Below are 26,431 nucleotides of genomic sequence, written 5' to 3'. Positions count from 1 at the left end.
CAACCGGAAGTCAGAGGGCGGGTGCCGCCGGCCCAATGCTGTGGGAGGGGCGGTGTTGTCGCGATGCTTCCGCTGCCGGCTGAGCCCGGCCAGGAGCGCTGAAGGCGGCGGTGGCGGCTGCAGGTGAAGAAGAGGCGACGGGGCGGGAAGCGGTCTCTGAGGGTAAGGTGGGGATTGCTGACTGGTAGGCCGGCCTCGCGAGAGTGTGCGGGGCTAAGGGCGATGGAAACGGCACGGAACCCCGGGCCGGGCGCCCGAAGGGCCGGGCCGGGCAGGTCAGGGCAGGGACCGGCCGCCGCCCCGCGCCGTGAGGGGCCGTGGAGCTGCTGCCGTGGCCGTGAGGTGCTTCTGCTAGGAGACGCGACGACCAGGCCGGGCTCCGGAACGCGTCCTTCACGGCGTGTGCAGCACCTTCGGCCTGGACGCCGCACCCGCTTTCCCCTCCCGGCCGCGCGGGGCACCGCCCGCGGGAGCCGCGGGTCCTGTCTCCTCGCCCCGGCTCCCTCCATCGCCGTGTAAAGTTGAGAGAGTTAGCGCTGAAGACCCCAGAGCTCCTAAAGCCCAGCCCAGTCCCGTGGCCGTGCGACCTCTCCGTGCCTCGGATCCGCGTCTGTAAACGTGTGTTACACTGCCGTGCTTAACTCGATAAGGTTATTGTAGGATTTCCTGCAAAGCACTCAGTAGAGTGCTTATCTGCTCCTCTCAACCCTTAAGGGGCTTCCCTGGTAGCTCAGTTGGTCGAGAATCCGCCTGCAATGCAGGAGACCCGGGTTCAATTTCCTGGGATCGAGAAGATCCGCTGGAGAAAGGGATAGGCTACCGCACTCCAGTATTCTCGGGCTTCCCTGGTGACTCAGCTGGTGAAGAAGCCGCCTGCAACCTTCACTTGGGTAGACCTGGGTTCGATCCCTGGGTTGGGAAGATCCCCTGGAGAAGGGAAAGGCTGTCCACTCCAGTATTCTGGCCTGGGAAATTCCATGGACTCTACAGTCCTTGGGGTCGCGAAGAGTCAGACGCGACTGGGCAACTTTCAGTTTCACGTTGGGGCTTCCCTGGTGGCTCAGATGGTAAAGAGTCTGCCCGCAATGCTAAGGAGTTTGCCAGAAATGTGGGAGCCCTGACTTAAGCTTCTATAGCTCAGTTGGTAAAGAATCCACCTGCAGTGCAGGAGACCCCTGTTGGATTCTTGGGTCGGGAAGATCCACTGGAGAAGAGAAAGGCTACCCATTCCAGTATTCTTGGGCTTCCTGGTGGCTCAGCTGGTAAGAATCCACCTGCAATGCGGGAGACCTGGGTTCAATCCAGTATTCTGGCCTGGAGAGAATTCCATGGACTGTATCGTTAATGGGGTCTCAAAGAGTCGGACTCAAATGAGCAACTCTCACTTCAGCCCTTAAGACAGGTTCCGCACATAGCAGTGGTGGTCACTGTGGGGCTTCACTGAGCAAATGAAGGTTGAACCTGGTGTGAACAGAGAGCTGTGAGAAGCTAAATTAGGACTAGGGTGCGGGTGTGGGGGTAATAAGGAGGGTTTCCCTCTGGAGGTGAGCAGTGTCAGGATGGAATAGAGGGTGTATGGAAGGGCTCCAGTAGCAAAATACCATAGCCTGGAGGGCCGGAACAACAGACATATATTTTCCTCACAGTCCTAGGAGCTGGAAGTCCAAGATCAAGGTGTCAGCAGGTTTGTTTGCTCCCGAGGCTGCTCTTCTTGGCTCCCAGCCGCACATCTTCTGGCCATGCCTTCTGGTGATCTTGCCTCTGTGCACAGCATCCCTGGTGTAAACGTCCAGCTTTCCTGTTTTTCTGTAAGAACAGCAGTCAGATTGGATTAGGATCTACCCTAACTTTCCCATTTTAACTTAATTACCTCCTAAGGCCCAATCTCCAAATACAGTCTTCAACATATGGATTTGGAGGGAAACACAATTCAGCCCACAAAAGAAGGCATTTACTGGATGGACAGAGAGGGAAATATTCTCCAACAGAAGTGACAGGTTGCCTAGGTTTAAAAGCTGGATACTCGAGGTGGGTTTGTGTGCAGAGCACATGTGTGAGTCTCTTCCTTGTTTGTGCTCTTCTGCACTTTTTTGTTTGTTTGCTCCCCGTGGAAACTCAGGGTGAATTCTCTTTGCTCTTTCTCTGGCAAACTTAACCTTCAGGTTTCAGCATAGATGTCTTTCCTCCAGAAGGTTTTCTTCTGACCCTCATCCCCCAAATTAATTTGTACCTTCCCCATTTAATATCGCCAGTACAGCCCTATTTTTGTTTCTTTCACTAAACTTACTCTTTGTGAAAGCATAGGATGACTATATCTGAGTTGTTTACCACCTCATCTCAGTGCCTAGTGTTTAGTAGGCACTCTGAAGTTATGTGAGTGACTCAAACTGAGACACAGCCTGTGGAGGGCAGGGAGCATTCCATCCTGAGTTTATCAACTTTCCATCCTCACCACAATATCTTGCCATGTACTAGGCACACAACCAGAGAAGGCAATGGCACCCCACTCCAGTACTCTTGCCTGGAAAATCCCATGGACGGAGGAGCCTGGTAGGCTGCAGTCCATGCGGTCGCTAAGAGTCGGACATGACTGAGCGACTTCACTTTCACTTTTCACTTTCATGCATTGGAGAAGGAAATGGCAACCCACTCCAGTGTTCTTGCCTGGAGAATCCCAGGGATGGGGGAGCTTGGTGGGCTGCTCTCTGTGGGGTCACACAGAGTCAGACACGACTGAAGTGACTTAGCAGCAGCAGCAGCAGGCACACAACATCATCTTAACTCAGTTGGTCTCCATAGCATCATAGAGTCATGTAGCGCTAAGACAGGAACCTGGGCTTGTGTGCACGTGGCCAGTGTTTTTGTCATTAGGATTGGGTTAGGGGGCTGGGGACCAAGCCACTTGAGAAGCGTGATGGCCAGAAAGGAAGGGAGGACCACTCTAGGCAAGTGTGTGTGTGGACCTCGGACACCTGGAGAAGTAATCTGTCAGTGGCCCCACTGAACAGACTGCCCACATTCTTTCCTATGGTGTTTGGCCAACTGATCAATCACCTCATGGAACTTAAGGGCTTTTGCTCTAGGAGCTGTCGCTACAGGATAAAATTCCATTCTGATTCTTATTCCCAGTAGAAGCACCTCTTCGTTCGCTCGTGTCTAAGCTTCTTCTTATGATTCCTTTTTTCTCCTTTCCCATATTTGATGCCATTCAGTCCACCATCACATTCTTGATGTAGATTTAGAACAGGAAGATACCTTAGAGATTATCTAACCCAATAGGGGACCCTCTATTTTTACAGATTAAAACACTGAGGCCCAGAGTCTCCATCCATCTTAAAACCATGTATTGAGCACCTACTATGTCCAAGGCACTCTTCTGGATACCAAAGATATGCTAATCGATAAGACAGTAGATTTTTGTTGCTCGTCAAAAAGTGAGTGAGCCGCAGAGACAGCGCACCGTGCTCCTTGTGTCATAGCACAAAGCCTGTGTTGCACACGTTCGTCCTCGTGTGTGTTGTGCTTTACTTTGGTGCTTATCTGTGGGGCCACCTGGACAGTCAGGCGTTGGTAACAGACTGAAGACGGTGCTGATTGGATTCCAAGGAAGGCCTTTGAGCTATTGCATGTAACTTGGAGTAGCAGTTAAGCATGTGGGCTTTGGGCTTTCCCTGGGTTTAAATCCCAGCTCTGCCTCTTATTGATACCTATTATTATTAGCCGTGTCGGTCCTCTCTGACTGTGGTCAGGTTATCTATTTGCTTTGTGACAGACTACCCTAAAACTTGGTAACTTCAAAACTGTTTTGTTTCATCTCACAGTTTTATGAGTCAGAAATTCAGGCAGGGCTCTGCCGGATGGTTCTCCAGCCTTACACTGGTGTGGGTGGCGAATGGGGTTCAGCTGGCGGTGGGGCTGGTCTGGAGCTTTCAGCGTGACTTTGCTCCCATGTCTGGTCCCTTGGAAGGGATGACTGGAAGTCTGGGTTCAGCAGAGCCCTTCTCCTGCCCCATATACTGGCTCCAGCTGGACGTCTTACAGGCCTGTTGGCAAAGCAGGCCTCCCGGCCCCGTCGTCCGGCAGATGGAAGGTGGGAGCTGTTGGCTCAAAGGCCTTGGCCCAGAAAAGAGCGCAGCTTTACACCCTTCCTTTCACCTGTTCTGTTGATTGAGATAGAGGCTGCCCCAAGTCAAGGAGAGGAGACCCAGATCCCACCTCCCCTTGAGTTGTAGATGTGGCCATCTTTAATCTGCCATGCGCTTCATTGTCCTCATCTGTCTGTAAAGTGAGGCTAATGGTACGTGGTATCTCTCTTACAGTTATTCTGAGAACTGAATGAGTTAATATGTGTAGAGGGCTTAAAGTAGTGCCTGACGTAAAGGAAACATTGGATAAATATGATGATTATCCTTATGAGGTATATGATACATTATGATTTGTGGTGGTTATTTGTAAGACACATAAGAAATGTAAGATGCAAATTCTCTTTCTGGAGCTTTTTATAATCTAATTTGGGAAGATACAGGATGGATATCATGAAGGAGTTAGAGAACTATACTAAGTAACATAATAATAGTTACAGTTTTTATAGTCAAGTTGTGGGATGGTTCATAACTTTGCGTGTCACTCCTGTATAGCCAGAGAACGTGTGATGTAGACTCAAGACATTTGCTGTATTTTAGCATTTAAGTCTTTGGAGGAAAGTTCTGTGTTGTGTTTCTCCTGTCCCTTTTCTCATGGGCATAGGAGCATGGACTTCAGGGTTTAGGAACCAGGATTTAAGTCCTGGCTTTGGAATATAACAGTTTTCCGATCATGGCCACATTACTTTAACTCCTCGTTTCTTAATTTCCTCGCTTGTAAAATGGTGATCAAAGGGTTCTTGTAGCATTATTTGAGTTAATGGCTGCAATGTTCCTAGCACAGTGCCCGGTCTGTATGAGCCAGTAAATGATAGCTAATAATAATAATAAACCAAGATGGCTTTTCTTTTCAGGCAACCGTGGGGCAGGGTAGATAACCGATCACTCAGTCATTTGGACGTTCAGCACCCTTGAGGGTTCGGCACTGTGGACCGCACCGTGCCATCTGACATAGTGCTCGCTTTTCTGCGTCCGTGTGGCACAGGAAGTCATGACAGTGCAGCACAGATCAGTCGGTCGGTTTGGGTGCCCTTTAGTGACCAGTCATGGCATCAAGGATCACTGCTTATGAGCATCCTTTTTCCTAGGTCTCCTGGATGGTGGAGCATGGACCCAGTTGCTGCCCACAGCTGCCACCTTCTCCAGCAGCTGCACGAGCAGCGGATTCAAGGCCTGCTCTGCGACTGTATGTTGGTGGTGAAAGGAGTCTGCTTTAAAGCCCATAAGAACGTTCTAGCAGCTTTCAGCCAGTACTTTAGGTACGTGTTTTAGACTGTTCTAATTGTACAGAGAAAAAGCTTTTCTGGAATGGAAATCTATTGTCTAAATTTTATTTTTCCTCAGATTTCATTCTCCTTATCTTTTGTAGCACATTGTGGGCTTTTTCATTTTTGTATTTAGAGTGACCTGAGCGGGAAGATCCCCTGGAGGAGGAAATGGCAGCCCACTCAGGTATTCTTGCCTGGAGACTTCATGCACAGAGGAGCCTGGTGGGCTGCAGTCTGTGGGGTCACAGAGAGTTGGACACGACTGAAGCCACTGAGCGTTCATGCACGCATATATTTAGGGCTGTGAAAGTAGTTTGGCACTTTGTCTTTGATTTTTGAGTTGTAATTAATATCAGGCTTCTGTATCCATTTCTTGTCCTTTCCAGGTAAAAAGATTGAGGAATAGAGTTTCTGATAAGAACATTTCTGTAATAAGAAATCTGAGAGGGGGAAACATCCTATATGCCATTTTTAAAAAACTAAAACATTTTCATTTTTGTTTTGCATTTTACTATTCTAAGAAAACATGTTTGAACTCAATTTACTTATCCCTGTAATTGTTTTTGCCTCAATGAAAGATTTACTTATAAACAATAAGATCAAGCAGTAGTATTTCATTTAAGTATTCTACACACATTTTCTGGTTAACTGGATTTATCTGTCCTGAAGCACTTTTTCAGGACTGCCCTGTAGCTCAAAAGATAAAGAATCTGCCTGCGAAGCAGGAGACCAGAAGAGAAGATCTTCTGGAGAAGGGAACAGCAACCCACTCCAATATTCTTGCCTGGAGAATCCCATGGACAGAGGTGCCTGGCAGGCTACAGTCTGTGGGGTTGCAAAGAGTCAGACACGACTGAGCGACTAACACACACACAAGCACTTTTTCAGAACTTTTCCCCTTAAAATATATACTATTTTACTACTCTAGTAAATGATATACGGAACAGTATTTACTCTTTCCTTGATAATCCTGAATCATCAAATTAAGTCTCAGCTGTCATAAGTGCTGTAAGTCGTATTATAGTGGATTGACTCCCTGAGGCAGCATTCTGCCCATGTGCAAAGTGGTCCCCTGCTTGGGCTTTGCCTGTTTCTTCTGTCTTTCCAGGACAGTTAGGTCTATATGTTATGAAACATTGGCTAGTTTATTTGATAAAATGTCTTTAACAAACTTGCAGGACAACTTAACTGACTCAGTATTTTTACAGGAGACAAATTCATTCACCTGTGAACTTGACTTAGGCCCAGAACAAAGTGCCTGGGCTTTATGGTGCCTTTTCCCTGCATTAACTTACAGGGCTCTCTCACTGCTGGTTTATGGACCATTGGGTTTCTGAGAAGCATCAAGTACCTAGATCAGTCAGATTGACAGAGATGGAAAGTGGAAGGGTAGTTGCCAGGGGCTGAGGGGTTGGGGATAATGGGGGTTATTGTTCAATGGATAGAGTTGCTTTTTGGGATGATGAAAAGATTCTGGAAATGGGAAGTGGTGGTTGTTACACAATAATACGAATGTACACGGTGCCACTGAATTTATCATATGAACCATATAGCCAGATGTTTGACATTATGTGTGTTTGGCCATGGTTAACAAATTAAAAATATTTTTTAAGAGTCTGTATCTGAAGTATATCTAGAGTTGGTTTATTATAGCTATTTTCATTTTCAGATGTTTTTAAGATGCTTAAGATACAGAAGTATTTTTGTATGTGTTTTATGGTTTGAGATAGATAATTTGTCAGACTAAACAAAATATTAAAAAGTGTCTTCTTTAGTTTTCTGTAATCTATCTGTATGCAATGAATAATGCATATGAATAATTACATTTTCTTAAAAAAGAACAGTGAGTATATTTTTAAATCTTACTTTAAGATTTCCTTGGAAGTTTGGATATTCAGCATATGAATTCAGTTAATCCAAATTGCTTTATTGAATAGCTTGCAAACACTTCTTAAAGGATTGAAGCATACTTAATTTTTTTTTTTTTTTTTGCTTTTAAAAAGGACATGTTTTATTTTGAGTGATTTGAAAAATACTGAAAAACATTGAGAATCAATAATATCACAAACACACCTGGATCTTGACTTAGAATTGACAGACTTAACATTTTTTTGCTGTGGTAAGAACACCTAACGTGTTTAAGTGTGCGGCACAGTGTTGTTAACATAGGCACTATGCTGCATAGCAGATCTAGGGTTATTCATGTCGCGTAACAATTGTTACCTTTTCTTTCTATTTACATATTTTAATCGGAGGATAGTTACTTCATAGTATTGTGATGGCCTCTAGCATACATCAACATAAATCGTCCATAGGCATACATGCATCCCCTCCCTCCTGAACCCCACCTCCCTCCCCGCTCCCCACCTCATCCCTCTAGATTGTCGTGGAACATCAACTTTGGGTTCCCTACGTCACACATCAAACTCCCACTGGCTATCTGTTTTTACATATGGGGGTGTATGTATCTCAGTGCTGTTCTCTCAAACCATCCCGCCCTCTCCTTCTCCCACTGTGTCCCAAAGTCTATTCTTTGTGTCTCCTTTGCTGCCCTGCACACAGCATCGTTGATGCTATCTTTCTAGATTCCATATATATGCATTAGTACATATTTGTCTTTCTCTTTTTGACTTACTTCACTCTGTATAATAGGCTCTAGGTTCACCCACCTCATTAGAACTGACTCGAATGCATTCCTTCTCATAGCTGAGTAAGCGTCTACCATATATATGTGCAACTTCTTTGTCCATTCATCTGCCGATGGACATCTAGGTTGCTTCCATGTCCTGTGCTGTGCTAAGTTGCTTTAGCTCTGTCTGACTCCGTGCGACCCTGGGGAATGTAGCCTGCCAGTCTCCTCTGTCCATGGGATTCTCCAGGCAAGAATATTGGAGTGGGTTGCCATTTCCTCCTCCAGGGGATCTTCCCGACCCAGGGATCAAACCTGTGTCTCCCGCATTATAGGCAGGTTCTTTACCACTAGCACCACCTGGGAAGTCCTGCTTCTAGGTCTGAGCAATTGTAAATAGAAGTGTGAAAGTGTTAGTCGCTCAGTTATGTCTGACTGCGACCCCATGGACTGTAGCCCGCCAGGCTCCTCTGTCCATGGAATTCTCAAAAGCATGCTTAATTTTTAATCTTAGCATTTATCGAAGGATAGTCATTTTGAACATTAGCACGCATATTACTTAAAAGAAAAAGCTATCAGAATGTATGGATTGTTAACCCTGTAAGCAGATATCCTTTCTTTTATCAGGAGCCTCTTTCAGAACTCTTCAGGCCAGAAGAATGATGTTTTTCATTTGGATATTAAGAATGTGAGTGGCATCGGGCAGATCCTGGACTTCATGTACACGTCGCATCTGGATCTTAACCAGGACAACATACAAGTCATGCTAGACACAGCCCAGTGTTTGCAGGTTCAGAACGTCCTCAATCTGTGTCACACCTTTTTGAAGTCAGCCACCGTCGACCAGCCTCCAGGCCTGCCCTGTCACGGCACCTTCTCCCTGCAGAGCACCCTGACTCCCGACACAAACTGTGTCCTCAGTGAAAACTACCCGCCTCACTTGCTGCCGGAGTGCTCCGCGGGCGCCCAGCAGGGCAGGGCCGTGGACGGGTCACTCTCGCACACCCCACCCTCAGTCGGCCTTCACCCGCCCACGGCCGAAACCTCCAAACAAGCCCCCGACCCGTTCGATGGCAGCTGCACAGAACTGTCTTTCAAACAGCCCAGTTGTTACTATAAGCTCAGAAACTTGTACAGTAAGCAGTACTACAAACATGCCGGTTGTCCCAGTCCCCAGCGAGTGACGGAGCAGCCTTTCACCTTCAGCGCCTCCGCAGACCTTCACGCCACGGATCGCCAGCCCTGTGCGGTCGGCCACGCCGAGTGTGTCCTCGAGTCCTCCCAGCACCTGCCTTCCAACTTCCTGGCCCAGCCTTTGGGTGAAAATGCCCCAGACCCCGCTTCCGACCACGCCAGCCAACAGCCTACCCGGCAGATGAGGCTCAAGAAAGCCATTCACCTTAAGAAACTCAACTTCCTAAAGTCACAGAAATCTGCAGAGCAAACCTCTGAACCGAAACCCAATGACAGTTTAACCATGAGGCTTGAAGCTGCCAGGGAACATGGTGTGGAGAAAGTGAACAGCCCCAGCGCCGAAGAAAAGGAAAGCGAGGAACTCAGCAGTTCTGAGAACTTTAATGGCGTGAATGAGACAGAGAGGCCCGAAGACGCTGCGGCCCTGGAAGACCAGACCCAGATGCCGCAGTCCCAGAGACAGTACGCGTGCGAATTGTGCGGGAAACCTTTTAAACACCCCAGCAATTTGGAGCTGCACAGACGGTCTCATACAGGTACACTGATTTGGTCCCCGCAGGCAGAAGGAAAGCAAATAATACCAGATGATCAGACACCACTGCCTGCTCCCGTTTTTGTAAGAAGTTTTGCTATTGCTTGATGATGTCATTGATATTTACCCCCCAAATCAAAGAGTGTTCGCTGTCTTCTGCTTTGTGTTTTTGGTGATGTCTTTTAAAGAATAATCTTAAGTTAGTAAAAGCTTTCATAGAGCCATTTTTAAAAGATGGTGCACTTTTCATCTTTTAATTGTGGTTTTCTATGAGAAGCTTTCCATTTCAAAGTATGGCAGATTCTTTTGATTCACTCAGATTTTCAAATTAATTCTAAAACAGATAAGCAATATTTAGTTCTTTCTTCAGAATTAGATTTTTTTTTTTTTAAAGCATGATGTTGGTTAATTCAGACCAAAGTAGTTTAGTTTGAGTAATTCTGAAAGCTTTGGAAAGTAATTTGAATGTCAAATTTTTTGTTTGTTTTTAATGTGTTTTTAAAATTTTATTTATTTTTAATTGAAGGAGAATTGCTTTACAATATTGGTTTCATTTCTGCCATATATCAACATGACTTAGCCATAGGTGTACATGTCCCCTCCCTCTTTGAATGTCAGATTTTAAAAATTGTGATTTGGGAGGCAGGAGGTAAACTTCTGAATGAGGATCAGCTTTAACCATTTGGTATTTTCAAGTGAAAAATTCTTCCATTTGAACACTGAATTTTCAAAGTTCTGTTACCTTAGCTTATACCTCTTCCCCTTTCCAAAATATTTATTTTTTCCAAAGCTTTTGAAAAAGTGTTATACAATATTTATACAGTATGCAATATAACACATGTATATTACTTTCTTTCTTGCACTTAAGCCTGATGACCCTAGTACACATTACACATTATTGGCAATTATCTTCGAGGCATGAGAAGGAGTATGTTCAGGAAGCTTCTAAACTAACTGCTTTCAAGGTGCTTGTGTGATTGTGACTATTGGTGTGATGTCCTGTTATCACTCCTGATTCTCCATTTGCTCCCTTATTGCATTGTTGAGACTGAACTAATATTTATGAAAGCCTTCTATAAATTTTGTTGTATTTGAATATAAACTACTATCATTGTTTTTACTAGTTGCTCAAAATTATTCCATACAAAGACAGTACCATTGACTAAATTTTGCCCTGAAAAAGCTTTATTTAGATCATTCTGTAATTTTCTGGAGCCTAAAGATCAGTATAATTTTTATTTGAGAAACTTACCTGCTTTAGCTTTAAAGGAAACAAGACTTGTTTTTATCCTGCAAGAACATCTTTGAATAATAGCAGTCAGACAGTTCTGTGGCACAGTTGCTTCCTGGGACATAAGTAGATTGAGAAGGGCAGCAGTTCTCAGTATGGTTTGGGGAATCCTTTCAGGGGGTCAGTGAGGCCAGAACCATTTGTAGCCTCATGTAGGATGCTCCTCCTTCCCTCCTGCTTCCCCCACAAGTGTACAGTGCTCAGTCCCTCAGTCGTGTCCAACTCCTTGTGGCCCCGTGGACTGTATCTCTCCAGGCTCGTCTGCCCCTGGAATTTTCCAGGCAAGAAGACTGGAGCTGGGTGCCGTTTCCTCCTCCAGGGCAAGTGTACAGTGGCGTCAGTTCAAGGCTGCAGAATGTGTGTTGAGGGCTTCACCTGGTGGCCAGTGAAAAATGTCTGGCCGTTTCTTTCAAAAATCATTCCGTTTTGATTTCTAATACAGACTGTACCCTCAGATATGGCCCACATAAGGAAAAGCTCTTTAAGGTCCTCAACTGTTAAGAGTGTGAAGGGGTCCTGAGAGCAAAAAGTGTGAGAACCACTGGTGTAGGGTTATTAACCCTGGTCACCTGAGACTCTAAGGAACTAGTAACCTCTTTTTTCAGACTCTCGTATCTCATAGTGGGGGCTTTAATGTAATGTTATCTATTATCTCCCTTATCTTCAGACATAAATGTAGTTCAAAATGCCGCATCCATGTGGTTATAATTACAGTTACCCTTGAACAACGCCAGGCTTAGGGATGCTGCCCATCTGAGCAGTCAAATCCTGGTATAACTTATAGTTGGTCCTGCATGTACCAGTCCCTCCACAGCTGCAGATTCAGCCAACCTCCATGATGTAGTACTGTGATACTAACTATTGAAAAAAATCCACGTGTGAGTGGACTTGCACGGTTAAAACCTTGTGGTTCAAGGGTCACCTGTACTTGTTGCTCAGGAGCTCCCCACTCATCCCTGGGGAAGCCATTAAACAGTTTCAGGAAAAGATCAAAAGTACTTTAGCAGAAGCCCAGAAAGCTAGCCAACTCCAGCAACACAATAGGAGGGGAAACATTTTTTAGAAGGGATCTTAATGAAAGCACTTGATTTGAGGGGATGGGGAAAGTGAAAGGTTCTTGGCCTTCGTGGGGTCTGTTTATTAGGGTTCTATAGGTTAAAGGCAGTACCTGAAGTATGTCTTTAAACAGACCATTTTCTGGAGACTGCCTTCAGAACCATTGTGGTTTCTTTGTAGTAGAGTTCCATTCTCTACATCTGTTCTGTCCCAACATGTGATCATTCAAAGTTAGTGAAGTCAGAGGGGCCAAGCAGTCAGCAAGGGAACACGTCCCATGGTGGAATCTTCTTTTACTCTGTTAGCACGTTTCAACCAAGGCTAAAAGGCAGTGGGGAGGGGCTTTTTCCCAGCACACGCTCAGGAGGTCCTGCTCTCCTTGGAGCAGTTTGGGGTTCATACCTCATGTGAAATGGATGAGTCCCCCTGGTTCTGTTAGGACTCACCTGTGGTCAGTGCAGGAGCCAGGCTAAAAGATGGGTTTGTGCTGTTCAGCAAGAAAACTCACATTTGATTTTCGACTGAAAGGGAAATCTGTGTCCAAAGCCCCAGTGTACTTTGAGTGCACATAAATATGTTTGATTTCAATACAGGTTTAAATTTGAAGAACCACTTTTTTTTTTTTTTTAAAGAGAGAAGTAAATATAGATTGGGACTTCCCAGGTGGCTCAGTGGTAAAGAATCCGCCTGCCGATGCAGGAGACATGGGTTTGATCAGGAAGATCCCCTGGAGGAGGAAATGGCAACCCCTTCAGTATTCTTTTTGGAAAACCCCGTGGACAGAGGAGCCTGGCAGGCTACAGTCCATGGGGTCACAGAGTCAGACATGACTGAGCACACACACAGATATAGATCTCACTTTTATCATCTCTGCCTGTCATCTGAGGGTGAGAGAGATGGTGAGGACAGAGGCTCCCCATGTTCATACCCTGATGGTGAAGTACGTTATGCTCTGTTTGAATGGTGGGACACAGAAGGCAGTTTAAACATTGTAAGTGGAAACCTGTCGTGCAGGTATTACTAATGATTTTACCCGCTGTTGTTTTCTTTTGTTTTAGGTGAGAAACCTTTTGAATGTAACATTTGTGGGAAACACTTCTCTCAGGTGGGAATACTTTTATTTATTGTTAATAATCAGAAACCTGAAACCTAGTGTTTATTTTTATTACAGATGAGACATAATTTTGGGACTTGTGAGAGAAGACTGATGATATCTGTAACTTAAAAGACTTCAGACTAAATCAGGAGAAAATTTTCAAGAAAAAAAAATTTCTAGCTCATTGTGGGGGTACCATTTTTTTTATAAGCATAACTGTGAACTCTCACAATACCTTATCCCTCATTAACGATGGGTCTAATTCTAGTGTATTTCTTCTCTTCCTGTGCATGATATAAACCATATTGAGCACCACTTGAGGGCTGGGGGATTCCTAGGAGGCTCAGTGGTAAAGAATCCACCTGCAGTATGGGAGACATGGGTTTGATCCTTGGGTGGGTAAGATCCCCTGGAGAAGGAAATGGCAACCCACTCCAGTATTCTTGCCTGGAGAATCCCGCGGACAGAGGAGCCTGGCAAGACACCGTCCGTGTCCACAAAGAGTCTGAACAACTGAACACACACGTGGGGACTGCAGTTTATGCCAGCCTGGACCCAAGACAGATGCCTTCTTACTCTGATTGGGGTTGTAGATGTTAGGGTGTTGGAGAAAAGACCACACACTTTGCATTCCCTGCCTTTGCACATGTCCTCTCACTTGGCCAGTGTGTGTGTCCTCATGTAGGCTCTGTACTCATCTGGGCACCAGACAGAGAGAGCGAAGGTTTCAGAGGTATTCTGAACACGGTAGAATGGCTGTGGGAACCTGCTTATCCTTCTGCAACAGAAGGTAGCTGTTCCCAGAAGCTGCTCGAAAGGCCCAGTGCCCAGAGGAGATAGTTCACAACCGTTTCTACACTCGCATGGCAATCGTGGAATAAGAGCATGTACAGATGCTCCTTGACTGGGGAAGGACCCTGGGGCTGGGCCTCGGTGGAGGAGCTGGACCACTTCGCCCCGTGGAGCACAGGAACCGCAGGTTGGCCCTAGCGCTGACGCCCACTTCAGCCTCCCACACGCCCAGACCTGCCATCTGGCTGCTTTTCACTCTTCCTGTTGGCTGTGAGCCATAATTCACCATGCCCCAGTGTGGTCCTTGTCGTTATCAGTCCAGGCAGGGGCTGTGCACCCCACCAAGTGTTCCGTAAGCCTCTGCTGAGCTGAGTGGAGGGATTGCTGGTCTACCTGCCATGCACTCTAGCTGAGGCCTGTGCTGCTTCCTGCCAGCCTGCCCTGGAGGTCAGAACTCAGCCTCTAGAGCCAGACAGTGTGGATTTGGATCCAGCCTCTGGTTTTCTGCTTTGACCTCGGACAGTCTCCGTGTTTGGCACTTTGGCTTCCTTATCTGTGAAGCAAGTGTGTGGGACCACTGGCCCTCGTGGTGTGTGAGGAGTAAATGAGTTTATAAGACAGTCAGCTTCCCAGGTGGCTCAGTGGTATAGAATCTGCCTGCAAATGCAGGCAGAGGAGGGTCTGATCCCTGGGTCAAAAAGATCCTCTGGAGAAGGATGGGGCAACCCACTCCAGTATTCTTGCCTGGAAAATCCCATGGACAGAAAAGCTTGGTGGGCTACAGTCCATGGGGTCGCAAAGAGTCAGACATGACTGAGCAACTGAAGATGTTCAGCATCACGCCTGGCCCGTGGTGAGTCCTCAGGACACATCAGTAGCCCCTCTCCCGTGGCCATTGCCTCTCATTTCTTTGTCCTCTCTGCTCTTACAGACCAGTCTTCCGAAGGGACACTCCCCCACTACTCCACCCCCCACCACTTTAATCTTTCCAGCTTTGGTGTAATGGGAAGCCTTAAAAAAGTGGCTTAACAACCATTAATAATAGCAATCACAACTTCTCTGGGTCTCATTTTTCTAATTCTTAGAATAGAGATGATACCACCTCATGGGAATATTAGGAGGATTAAATGAAAAAAAAAAAAGGACGTGAAAGTCCTTTATACATATACACTGTGGTAACAGTTTAGGTTCTATCCTTTTCTTGCTCAGAATCCCGTGGGTTTTCACTGTTAGTCAAATAAAGTGAAACCAGACACTGAGGCATTGGGTCTGCCTTCAGCTTTCTCTCTTGGAGTTAATGCTGGGCTCACCCTCAGAGATTCTGGCACTGCTGCCTGGGGCTGGGGCTTCAGTGTCGGCGCGTTTGAGTACGGTGGTTTTGATAGCACCCCGTCCTCTGCTTCAGACCTTTCCTACCTGTTCCCCTCAAGTCCCACCAAGGGCAGCCGTGTCTGATAGACGCTACAGAAATCCTCCTCTTCTGTATCGGTGTCTGTGTTTTTATCAGACTTTTATAGACATCGAGTTTTTTTTTTAATGAACATAACCATATATTTACGGTTTTTAGATGTATATCGCTGTTTTACTTCCTAATGTAATGATGAAGTTTTTGTGAATAAGGACTCTTTGAACAAGTATTTATTACAAGCCTGCAGTGTCTGAGGAGCTCTGCCTGTGCTGCGGCACAAAGATGAATAAGGCTTCAAGGAGCTTTGTGTTTAGAGGAAGAAACAGGTGCATAAAGTGGTAAAGCACAATGAAACGGTGGAATTTCCATGGCTCTTGTGCGGGGAACAGCTTGGGTGAAGAGGGGCGTGGTCATTCCTGCCTGAAAGTTGTGATGTTTGGGTGGGTGAGGTCATGGGATGTGTCCCGTGACTGGGGCGGGGCCCTGAGGATGGGAGGCCTTGATGGGCCTGAGGCTCTGGCATTCCAGGCGGAGGGAGCAGTGGCAGTGTTTACACTTAGTAACCGGGCCTTCATTTCTCATATGAACTGGAAAACATGTGGTTACAGTGGACTGGAAATACCCTCCCTTCTGGAAGATTCAGAAAGTGGACCTACCAATAAGAATTAACTTTATTCATTGTAGTATTTAATAGGGTTGGTTAGTCTTTAAAAAAAAAAAAATTAGCCACAATGTTAATAATGAGTCAGCAAACAGTTTACTTCAGCTTTGGAAAAGCTGTGACAAGCCTAGATTGTGACAGCCGGCTCTGCATGTATTAACGCAATTTCAGACACGGCCCTTGCCCGGATAGCAGCAAGTGAGAGTCACGCAGTAGCTGACAGTGTGCCTGAGGCCCCGTTGGGAGCCACGTGTCTCCCATGTGCAGGAGAACCCGGGCTGTTCAGTGCAAACAGGCGAAATCTAAAAACAGGCAAAGGGAAACCCGGTGTATTCAGCTGTCTTGAGGGAGGGGAGGGGAGTCGCCTCGCCTCTCCAGTGAAGCAGAATAGAGACCCTGAACAGCTGCTGCGGAAGGTCGGGTTCTGAGAGGTTCAGTACCATCCCCGCATCTCCTTTGTGCAGGGTGTGACTGGCAGGGCGCTGCATCCCTGGGAGGCTGCTGAGACATTTTCCAGGGTGCTGATGCAGCCCCATGCCAGAGGTGGCAAAGCTGTATCCCATCTGTGGTGAATATGCCAGAAGCAATACTTCAGTGGACCTAAATTATTAAATCTTCCGACTCTGCGGTGGTGTTTCCCACACTTTTGATGTTAAATGTCCTTTTATCAGTGGAGTAATCATTGTCCCTTAGGTGACAGCCTTCTGCTAATCTCTAGATTTTTTTTTTTCTGTTTCATAGTCTTAAAACTTCTCACGATGACTTTTAAGATCTGACTTCTCTTTGGTCTGTAAAGTCTCACAGTTCCCGATTTTGTACAGAAACACTAGAGGGGTACTCTGCTCGAGAACATGTGCTTGATTTGATCACGGTTAAATACTGAGGTTCAGGTACCTGTTGGAAGGAGTTTCTTATTTAAATTATTCAACAAACCAGGTGTTAACTTCTTTTCTGCAGCAGAGTTTTTGAGTTCTGACAACTCCATCCTAAACTAAAGTGGTGTCCACTTAGAAAGGGTAGAATTTCCTTTTTTGCTAATATTTTTCACCCCAACAGCAGCACAAGCTTTTTGAGTCCACAAAGTCGAATTGGGGAGTGTTCCATGCCAGCTGTAGGGGCCATGGCTGCTCCCCTCCCAGGGCCTCTGTTTACCTCCTGGAGCTGGTGATGGCACTTTATGAGGACATTGTAAGGACTCTCTGAAAGTCAGTTTGTAACTGGTGAGCAAGTGTTCCACTCATAGTAAACTCTTAACAAAGGAGACCTCCTGGTATTTACCCCTTGCTGGAGTTTTCATGGATCCAGCAGTACGTAGATAATTTCTAAGATGTCGTCCTTGTACTTAGGATATAATTAGTAACCTGGTGGCTCAGTGGTAAAGAATCTACATGCAATGCAGGAGCCTAGGGTTCAATTCCTGAGTCAGGAAGATCCCCTGGAGGAGGGCATGGCAACCCACTCCAGTATTCTTGCCTGGAGAACCCCATGGTCAGAGGAGCCTGGCAGGCTACAGTTAATAGGATCACAAAGAGTCAGACATGACTGAAGTGACTTAGCAGGCAAGCACGCAGGGCATAGCAAAATTACTAAAAATGACGACTTTTGACTAAAGGGCAAATAATCGGGGCCCCAGTTTGCTATGTAATTTGGTATACATTATCTGAGTGCATGATTGAAATTTTTTTGCCTGAATCTTTCCATTATTTAATCTACTTTTATGCCATTTATCAGACTAATATATACTCCTTTATCAAGGGGAATGATAATCATTTTCATTATACATTTTCAGTATTAAATAGCTAAGAAAACATCTTAAAGTTTGTTTTACTGTTGTTTACTGTAATATTGAACTTCCCTTGTAGCTCAGTCGGTAAAGAATCTGCTTGTAATGCAGGAGACCTGGGTTCGATTCCTGGGTTGGGAAGATCCCCTGGAGAAGGAAATGGCAACCCACTCCAATATTCTTGTCTGGAGAATTCCATGGACAGATGAGCCTGGGAGGCTACAGTCCACGGGGTCACAGGAGTCAGACATGACTTAGCGACTAAACCACCACGACTGTAATGTTAAGTGGAAGACTATTCGGTTTTATTTACTTTGAAAACAAGTAATTGTTAAGCTGTATTTAAAAAGGAAAGATGCACCATTGCTAAGAATTGAATCCGAATGTATTTTAACCATAATACGTGGTTTATATAAGAACTTGAACCAAAGGATCTAATTAAACCATTGAGCAGATGGTGCCATACAAATTGTTATTTAAATGACCAGCTTTTCTGAAAGTTGGAAGTGACTGATTTAAAATGTGTGTTATCTTAAATCCAGTGAGCCGTTTCCTGGATAGCACAGTCACTGTCATACTGAGAATTCAGCACAAGCTAGCTTATTCACAGAAGCTTGCAGGCCCTCATGGAAGACAAGAGTTTAAGCTCAGATCAACCAGCATTAATTTCTGGCCTACTGTGTAACCAGAACAACTGATTTATTTATCTGAATCTCAGTTGTACACCTAGAAAACAGAGACCATAATACCAATTTCTGAGGGTAATTTGGTTATGTGTGAGTAGACCAAATGTCTATTGCTGTTGACATTTGCTGTTTTATTATTGTTATTAATAGTCATTCAGTTAAAAGCTAGGTATTTCCCATTGTTTTGCCAAATACTTTCTCTTTGGTTACCTAAAATAAACCAGCTTTTTTTTCCTTAAGCCATATTTATCATATTTTGAAATACAGTATCTAACTCAGTTTTTTCAGACTCTGATAGATTTAAAGAATCTTCTGTGTTACATAACATGAAATCCGCAGTTTTCTTTATACTTTCAGTCCTATAACCATGAACTATCTTTGAATCTCATCTAAAATATAGTTTAAGCCAGCCACTCGTGCCTTCTGAGGTGGCCCACAGTGTCTGTGTGTTTCTCTCTAAATAAATCCACTTCATACCTATCCAAAAAAAAAAAAAATTACAAGCCAAAGTTATGAGTTGGGGATTATTGTTCATTCTCTTTTTTGGCTTATTTTGTACGTAAGGCCTGCACATTATTACCTTGGATATCTTCGTCCTCCTCAGTGTTGTTCATAGCAGAACACTATGAAAAATTAAGTTGGGAAGTGGCAGATTGAGACTGTTAATGTAAATCACAGCGATGGAAGATTGTGTTTTCCAGTCCTAATTTGAAACATTTGCCAGTAGCTTTTGTAAAGTCAGGCATTTGCAGGTTTAATTTCACTGTACTTTAGGCAATTTAGTGTTGATTTCCTGTTGATTAGCACATGGAAATCTATTTTGTGATCTCCATTTAAATCAGTTATTCTTCGTAAAGCCCTGCTGTTTCAGAGATTAGAAACATAAAAGGCCTGCAGCTGAAGGACCACCATGAAGCTCCTGATTTGCTTTTTTTGCACAGAAGTAAAAATGACCAACCTGTCAGTAAGAACAACTGTACCACCAGAAGAAAGACTTTTTGTAAATGTCTTACCTTCCTTATGAACAAAAGCATGTTTTACAAGAAAAAACAATGAATACCGAAATGACCAAGTACAAGTGCTACCTTTTTTCAAATGATGTTTGCATGTAGGTGGTCGAGGTTAAAAAAAAAGAAATATAATACATCAACAGCTGTTAAAAATACAAGCTTAGCAAACCTAAAAGCAGCCCCCACAGAATGTCGGGCCCATTTTACAGGGACATGGCGGCCTGTCTCCCTGTTGAGGGACAGGCCAGGGGCTGGCATGGAGCCGAGCTGAAATCAGTCGCCCCCTGTTCAGTTCATTGCCAGGCAGGGGCCGCTCCCAAATCAGAACCAGGCTGGGCCTCCATCTCCTTGCACGTGGCTGCTTCTGAGTCGTGCATCTGGGATCTTCACTGGGAAGTTGGACTGGAACCTGGCTAAATCTGTCAGTGTCCCTTTTGAATGTATGTGCCCTTAAAAAAGTGTTTTTTCCATTATTGGCATATTTTTTCTTTTCCTTTCCTGCAGGCGGGTAACTTGCAGACTCACTTGCGTCGGCATTCTGGGGAGAAGCCGTACATCTGCGAGGTCTGCGGGAAGAGGTCAGTGCAGGGCTTGGTCAGCTGCCCAAGGGGAGCCGGCTCGGCAGCTCCGAGCCCCACGGGGCTGCTGCCACCCAGGGACACAGCAGAGCCCAGCCTGCTGGCCTTCCTTGTGACACACATGAGAACAGCGGAAAGAGATGGGCATGTTACTCAAAGGAGAATCTAGGACACAGTTGTAGGAAATGGGATTTTACAGGAAACAGAATTACGCTAAAATTTCCATTCATTCCAGAAATGTCTGTTAAAAGATGACTGGTCCCATGGAGGTGACCGTCTGGTAGGGAAATGAGACTCGGCAGCCTGAACGCCTGGAATCAGGAGAGGGAGTGCTGGGGGCATGCCAGCCCCTCTCGCAGACCCGTGGAAAGGCAGAGTGCAGCCGCAGGAAGAACAGGCGAGCCTCAGGGCCGGGGAGGCCAAGGACTTGGGGGACCACAGTCTCCCCCTGGAGGTGGAGGTGCCCCCTCCTGTGGGCACACCAGCCTGCAGCGTACCCCTGCCCCTCGGGGGCATTCGTTGGGATTCCACTCCCTCTGTCATCTGGGGATTGGTCATCATCTGGTGATTGGTCATCATCTGGTGATTGGTCGTTCTAGGACAGGAGGCAATGGCCAGGCCTCTACCAGTTACTTAACCGTTCAGCCATTCAGCATTTATTAGGCACCTACTGTATGCTAAGTGCTGTGATGGGAACACTGACATTTTCTGCTCCTGATACGTTTGTATTCAGGAGTCGGGGGTGGGGGTGGGATGATACGGGGCAGTTATAGTCACAGTCTTCTACTGGGATGGGGCAGCACCCTTGATTCAGTTCCAGAAAAAGCAGTTGTCTCTACAGATGGTAGAAAACAGAAATAAAGGCTTCCTGGCCTGATAGTGTCTCTGCAGCTACCCAGACACTGAAGGCCAGGTTTAGCACCCAGGTCCTGGGTCCTGCCTGTCTGGGGTGCCTTGTAGCACAGGCCCTCTGCTGTTTTGCTGCGGGGCGGGTCCTTGAGAGTCTTGTTTCTCAGGGTGTTTTCAGTGTGAGCCTTCTGAACTCCCATTTAGAAGTAAATGTGTTTATAGTGTTACCAGATACATCTTCCCAGATGCAACCTGTGGTCCTGAAATCAAGTGAGGCAGGACAGAGAGGAACTTAGCTCCACACTGGGGCTTGGGTTGGGCCAGGATTGCCCTCCCACCCCCCGCCCCCAGCCCACCTAGCGATCACCTCAGAGGAAGAAAGGTTAACACAAGTAGATAGGGAAAAACTGTTTTAGAAATGAAACATTAGGATCATTCTCTACTCTTCCTTTAAAAAGAAGAGGAAAAAAAGATGTTCTTTTCTAACTAGCATCTCAAACGAAATCAGGCCACTCCTGGTCACATTCCGAGGGAGCAGCTTGTCCCCTCCCTGGGTGACTTGGAGTTAGAAAGGTCTGCAGTGACGCAGGCAGGCTCTTAATTGACTTTCCAAATTGCATTTGCAGGTTTGCAGCCTCAGGAGATGTCCAGCGTCACATTATCATCCACTCAGGAGAAAAGCCACACTTGTGTGACATCTGTGGTCGAGGTACGGCCGAGCGTCTCCCTTCGGAAGATTTCCGATTAAAATGTTCTCCGTCCCTCAGCCTAACCCCAGTGTGTGGTCTCCTCTAGGGTTCAGTAACTTCAGTAATTTGAAGGAACACAAAAAGACGCACACGGCTGACAAAGTCTTCACCTGCGATGAGTGCGGGAAGTCTTTTAACATGCAGAGGAAGTTGGTAAAGCACAGAATCCGGCACACGGGCGAGCGGCCTTACAGCTGCTCTGCCTGTGGTAAGTTTCCACCCACCCCAGGCCCCGTGGGAAGGATGCTGGGCTCTGTGCCCACACACTGTCCTGGGCGACTTATCTGAGCACCCCTCTTCTCATGGGTAACATAGAAGTGATTACTATTTCTTGATCACTGTGGCCTTCTCTGATTCATCTGTGTTCATGTGCCATTTACCCAAGGTTTCGGCAACTGCCCTAGATACAAAGATGACTGATAACAGAGTCCCAAATGCCACGGGGCATTGGCAATGGGAAAGGTGGGGGAGAGCGTGCGGTGCAGCTGCAGGGCCGGGGCACAGCGGGCTGCGGGACACCGAGGGCACACAGTGGGCTCGGGATGGCGGGCTTCTTGAGATCGTGTCACATGTCACAAAGCAAAGGTCACCTCTGCGGCATTTGGCGCATCCGTGACGTCGTCGGGAGGCTCAGTTTCCAGGCACATCACTGCACAGGCCAGGGAACTGGGGCCTCGAGTTAAGTACCTGTGATCACAGAGTGTTAGAGCTTCTGAAGAACTGGGGGAGGGCGTGCATGTGTTTGTGTGTGCGTGCATGTGTGTGTGCACGCACACTTGTGTACGCATGTGCCACTGGCAATGTGGACTGAATCAGTGAGTAACCATTTTTATGATTACCTGGTTAGAACAAAGAGGAAAAATGCTCAGAGTCAGGCCGTGGGGAGCCTGGAATTGGGGCATCCTCGGAGCGGCTCTGTTCTCATTGTGGTTGGTCCCTAAAATAGGGCAGGACGTGTGGGATGTGGCCGGAGGCAGCTTCCTTCATGTCTCCCGCTTAAGCTGGGTCAGATTCCCTGGACACCAGTATCGGCAGCTCCGTGATTTGTCTGCTCCCTCTTAGAGGATAAAGTTGCATCACTTTCAATCACAGTTGCAGTCTCAAATCCCTAGTGTAGGATGTCGGTTATTCTTATTACGACTGTGAACTTGACCTCAGATTCAACTGTTCCTTCCAGCCAGGACCTGCTTTTTGCCAGCTACGACCCTCTAGGGAAGGCAGTGAAGTGGGCCCCTGTCTCCCCCGTCCTTCATTTCCACCCCTCCCCGCTACTCGCTGCCTGAGGCTTCTGACCCACATGAGGTCAGCTTTCAGGAAAGCAGGGAGAGGAAGGGAGCGAGAGTGATTCTGTGTGGCAGGTTCGAATCTGTATTAGCAGCTTTGCTGAGTCGAGTCCTGTCTATGGAACCTGCTCACTTGGAGCAAGCAAGTCAGCAGTTGGGGTGCATTAGTGCTGTGCTGCCCTCGCCACAGTCTTAGAACATTCCATCACCCCAGGAAAGAAACCCCGTGCCCACTCGCAGTCACTCCCCACTCCCTCCCTCGGCAACCCTTAACCTACTCTCGGTCCCTAGATTTGCCTGTTCCAGACAGCTCATAGAAGTAGCATCCTGTAACGTGTGGCCTTCTGTAACTGACTTCATTTCGCTTAGCAAGTCTGCTATGAACATTCACATGCAAGTGTATGTGTGGGTGTATGTTTTCGTTTTCTTGGATTCAAAAGACAGTTTCCATTTCATGGTGGCCTCACAGTCTGAGCTTTGCTGACTTGAAAGCCTGGCCCTCTCTGCCTCTTCTTCCCTCGCTCCTCCTCCCCCTGCCCCTCACTGCAGCATTTTACTTTCTTCCTAAGACAGCCTCCCCCTTATACCCTGTTCTCCCTCCCCACTTAGCTGCACTTTCCAGGATGGAAAGGTGCATTTTCTTCTGGCCAGACTTTCTCCTTTAAGCCCTCGGTTTTGTAGCCGTTCATCCTGAGGAGGCTTTCCCTGTCGGTGTCCCATCGCCCCTCTGGGCAGCCCTCTGAGGTTCCAAGGCTGGCTTCCTTGCGAGCATGACCCTCGTCTGATCTGTGGAAATACTCACGTTCTGTGCTCTGAGGTCTGCAGGCCCACGTGGGTGCAGAGGTGACCGTCTGCTCTCTCTCTGTCGGCTGCCCATATAGTAAGCGAGCTGTCTCCATTTCCCCCATGCCGGAGGCAGGTGCTACTCCACTCGGACCTCCTAGGGACCCACATCAAGCCCCTGTCTTGACTTGAGGTACAAAGGAGAGACTCCTCCTCCCATTTCCCCTCTCTGGGAAACTCCTACAGCTGAAATTTATATCCTTTGACACCTTTTGCCACATAAAAGTCCACTACTGAGAATCTATCTTAAGGAAACAAGGGAAAGGACGATGTGAGCTGACCCTCAGGTACAGTAGCAAACAGTTGGAAGCAGTCCAAACAGCCCACCATTGCTTGACCAGGGCTAGATAGCTGAGGACTCAAACACAGGGGCGTAGGGTTAAGTGAGAAGTTCTGGAAGGTGTGTCCGCGCAAATCATATAGTTTGTTTCAGCTCAGTCGCTCAGTCGTGTCCAACTCTGTGACGCCATGGACCGCAGCACATCAGGCCTCCCTGTCCACCACCAACTCCTGGAGTTTACTCAAACTCATGTCCCCTGAGTCGGTGATACCATCCACCGAGGTGGATGTCATCCTCCTCTTCTCCTGCCTTCAATCTTTCCCAGCATCAGGGTCTTTTCCAATGAGTCAGTTCTTTGCATCAGGTGACTAAAGTATTGGAGTTTCAGCTTCAGCATCAGTCCTTCCAGTGAACACTCAGGACTGATCACCTTTAGGATGGACTGGTTGGATCTCCTCACAGTCCAAGGGACTCTCAAGAGTCTTCTCCAACACCCCTCAGTTCAAAAGCATCAATTCTTCAGCACTCAGCTTTCTTGATAGTCCAATTCTCACATCTATACATGACTACTGGAAAAACCATAGCTTTGACTAGACGGACCTTTGTTGGCAAAGTAATGTCTTTGCTTTTTAATAAGCTGTCTAGATTGGTCATAACTTTTCTTCCAAGGAGCAAATGTCTTTTCAAACAAAGCATAGTTTGTTTCAGTCCTTTGTAAATGGCTTCTATAAGGTTATATATTGGTTTTTCTCTTCTGGTGTTCTGACCTCATGGCAGGCCTTAGGTCACCTATCTCTAGTTTATACGTAGAGAAAGGAAATAGGACCTGGAGAAGGAGCATAAAATTACGTTAAAAATTGAGTGTATAAGTAACTTTAGAAAAGATGCTTCTAAAGTAGAGATTGGCTGTGGTCGATTTGGGAATAGCTGAATAGCGCTGATGCGGTTTCTCAGCTTGGGCTGTCGATCAGGCGCCCAGGCCCCCCTGGGATGCTTCTGAGCAGGGAGATGGGGCTCCGGAACCCTCAGGTGACACGGCTCGTGGAGACCGAGGCTGCAGGTTGGGGGGCCGCATTGGTGGGGCATGGAAGGGTCTGGAACCGGCATGAGTGGGTGATGGCAGCGCTTGGCCGACTTCACAGGAAAGCGGGGCACTTGGGGGCAGCGGGGACACCCTCCCGAAAGTCCTCCTCTGAAGAGCGCCCTGTCTGTTCCTGCAGGGAAGAGTTTCGGAGGGTCGGGCGACCTCCGCAGGCACGTGCGCACGCACACTGGGGAGAAGCCATACACTTGCGACGTGTGCAACAAGTGCTTCACGCGCTCGGCCGTGCTGCGGCGGCACAAGAAGACGCACTGCCGGGCGGGCGACGAGGGGCCGGACGCCCTGGAGGCACTCGCGCGGGCCATCGAGGCCCCGGACCTGGAGCGCTCCCAGAGCTCCGACTCCTTCTCCCAGGACGTGTCCGTGCCTCTGATGCCCGCCGTGACCGTCAAAATCCCCGCGCACCCGGCAGATGAGGACTCAGTGGCGGAGTTTGACAGCCCCTGTAAGTTCCAGCCGGTGGTTCAGCCCCCGCACGGGCCGAGTGAGCCCGAGAAGCTCAGCCTGGAGCCGGTGAAGCTGGCCAAGCCCCCGCATGTGCCGCCGGCGCAGCACCAGGCCTATGGCTACCCGGACATGGACTCTCCGGCCGGCGCCGAGCCGCTGCAGGCCGACGGCGTGGCCGCCCTGCGATCGTCCCTGGCGGCCCTGGACCACCCCCCCTGCACCGACCCCCTGGGCAGCCGCGCCACCGCCCCCGCCTACAGGAACTCGGAGGGCCAGTTCTTCTCCAGCATGACCCTCTGGGGGCTGGCGATGAAGACGCTGCAGAACGAAAGCGAGCTAGACCAATGAGGCCCCCGTCGGGTCTCGCTCGGCATCGGGGCCGGGGCCGGGCTCCGGAGCGGGACGCCTTCTCACCAGCTCCAGACAGAGCCCGACCCTGACCTGGCAGGGGTGAGCATCTCAGCACCTTGAGCTCAGCGTGCGGGAGAAAGCCTCCTGGCCGCTCGGGGAGGTGCACACGGGACTGAACAAGGCTCAGGGGCCGGGTGGTATGGACTGCGGGGAACTGCTGCACATTTTGGTCATGGTAAAGGGAAAGGACACATCTATAATAATCCAGATACTATTTTTGCATTTTTACATGGTTGAAATTTGTAGCATTTTGTATGTTTATTTACAAAAAAGATTTTATTTGTATAGGGAACTCATACAATAATTTAATTTGAATAAATGGAAGTTGCCTTTCTGCATAA

The 26,431-nt window shown here is 47.3% G+C and overlaps 1 protein-coding gene across 4 annotated transcripts; it reads left to right on the top strand.

The window, feature by feature from the left end:
* The first annotated feature begins 71 nt into the window (after window positions 1-71).
* Window positions 72-26,431, top strand: ZBTB49 (zinc finger and BTB domain containing 49). 4 transcript variants are annotated; one of them, XM_042251647.1, is made up of 8 exons: window positions 72-123; window positions 5,231-5,401; window positions 8,667-9,769; window positions 13,171-13,217; window positions 20,053-20,126; window positions 21,602-21,684; window positions 21,771-21,932; window positions 25,351-26,431. In XM_042251647.1, the coding sequence occupies exons 2-8, from the start codon at window positions 5,250-5,252 to the stop codon at window positions 26,025-26,027; spliced, it is 2,298 nt and encodes a 765-aa protein (XP_042107581.1). In that variant the 5' UTR covers window positions 72-123; window positions 5,231-5,249; the 3' UTR covers window positions 26,028-26,431. The 4 variants fall into 4 exon arrangements, with proteins under 4 accessions (XP_042107581.1, XP_027826983.1, XP_042107582.1 ...); XM_027971182.2 differs by having other exon boundaries at window positions 72-162; XM_042251648.2 differs by lacking the exon at window positions 72-123 and adding an exon at window positions 5,544-5,594 and having other exon boundaries at window positions 5,290-5,401.

Source organism: Ovis aries, chromosome 6, assembly GCF_016772045.2.
Source record: "Ovis aries strain OAR_USU_Benz2616 breed Rambouillet chromosome 6, ARS-UI_Ramb_v3.0, whole genome shotgun sequence".
Lineage (NCBI taxonomy): Eukaryota > Metazoa > Chordata > Mammalia > Artiodactyla > Bovidae > Ovis > Ovis aries.
The sequence above is the reverse complement of the archived record's forward strand: the minus strand, read 5'-3'. Positions and strand labels throughout refer to the sequence as shown.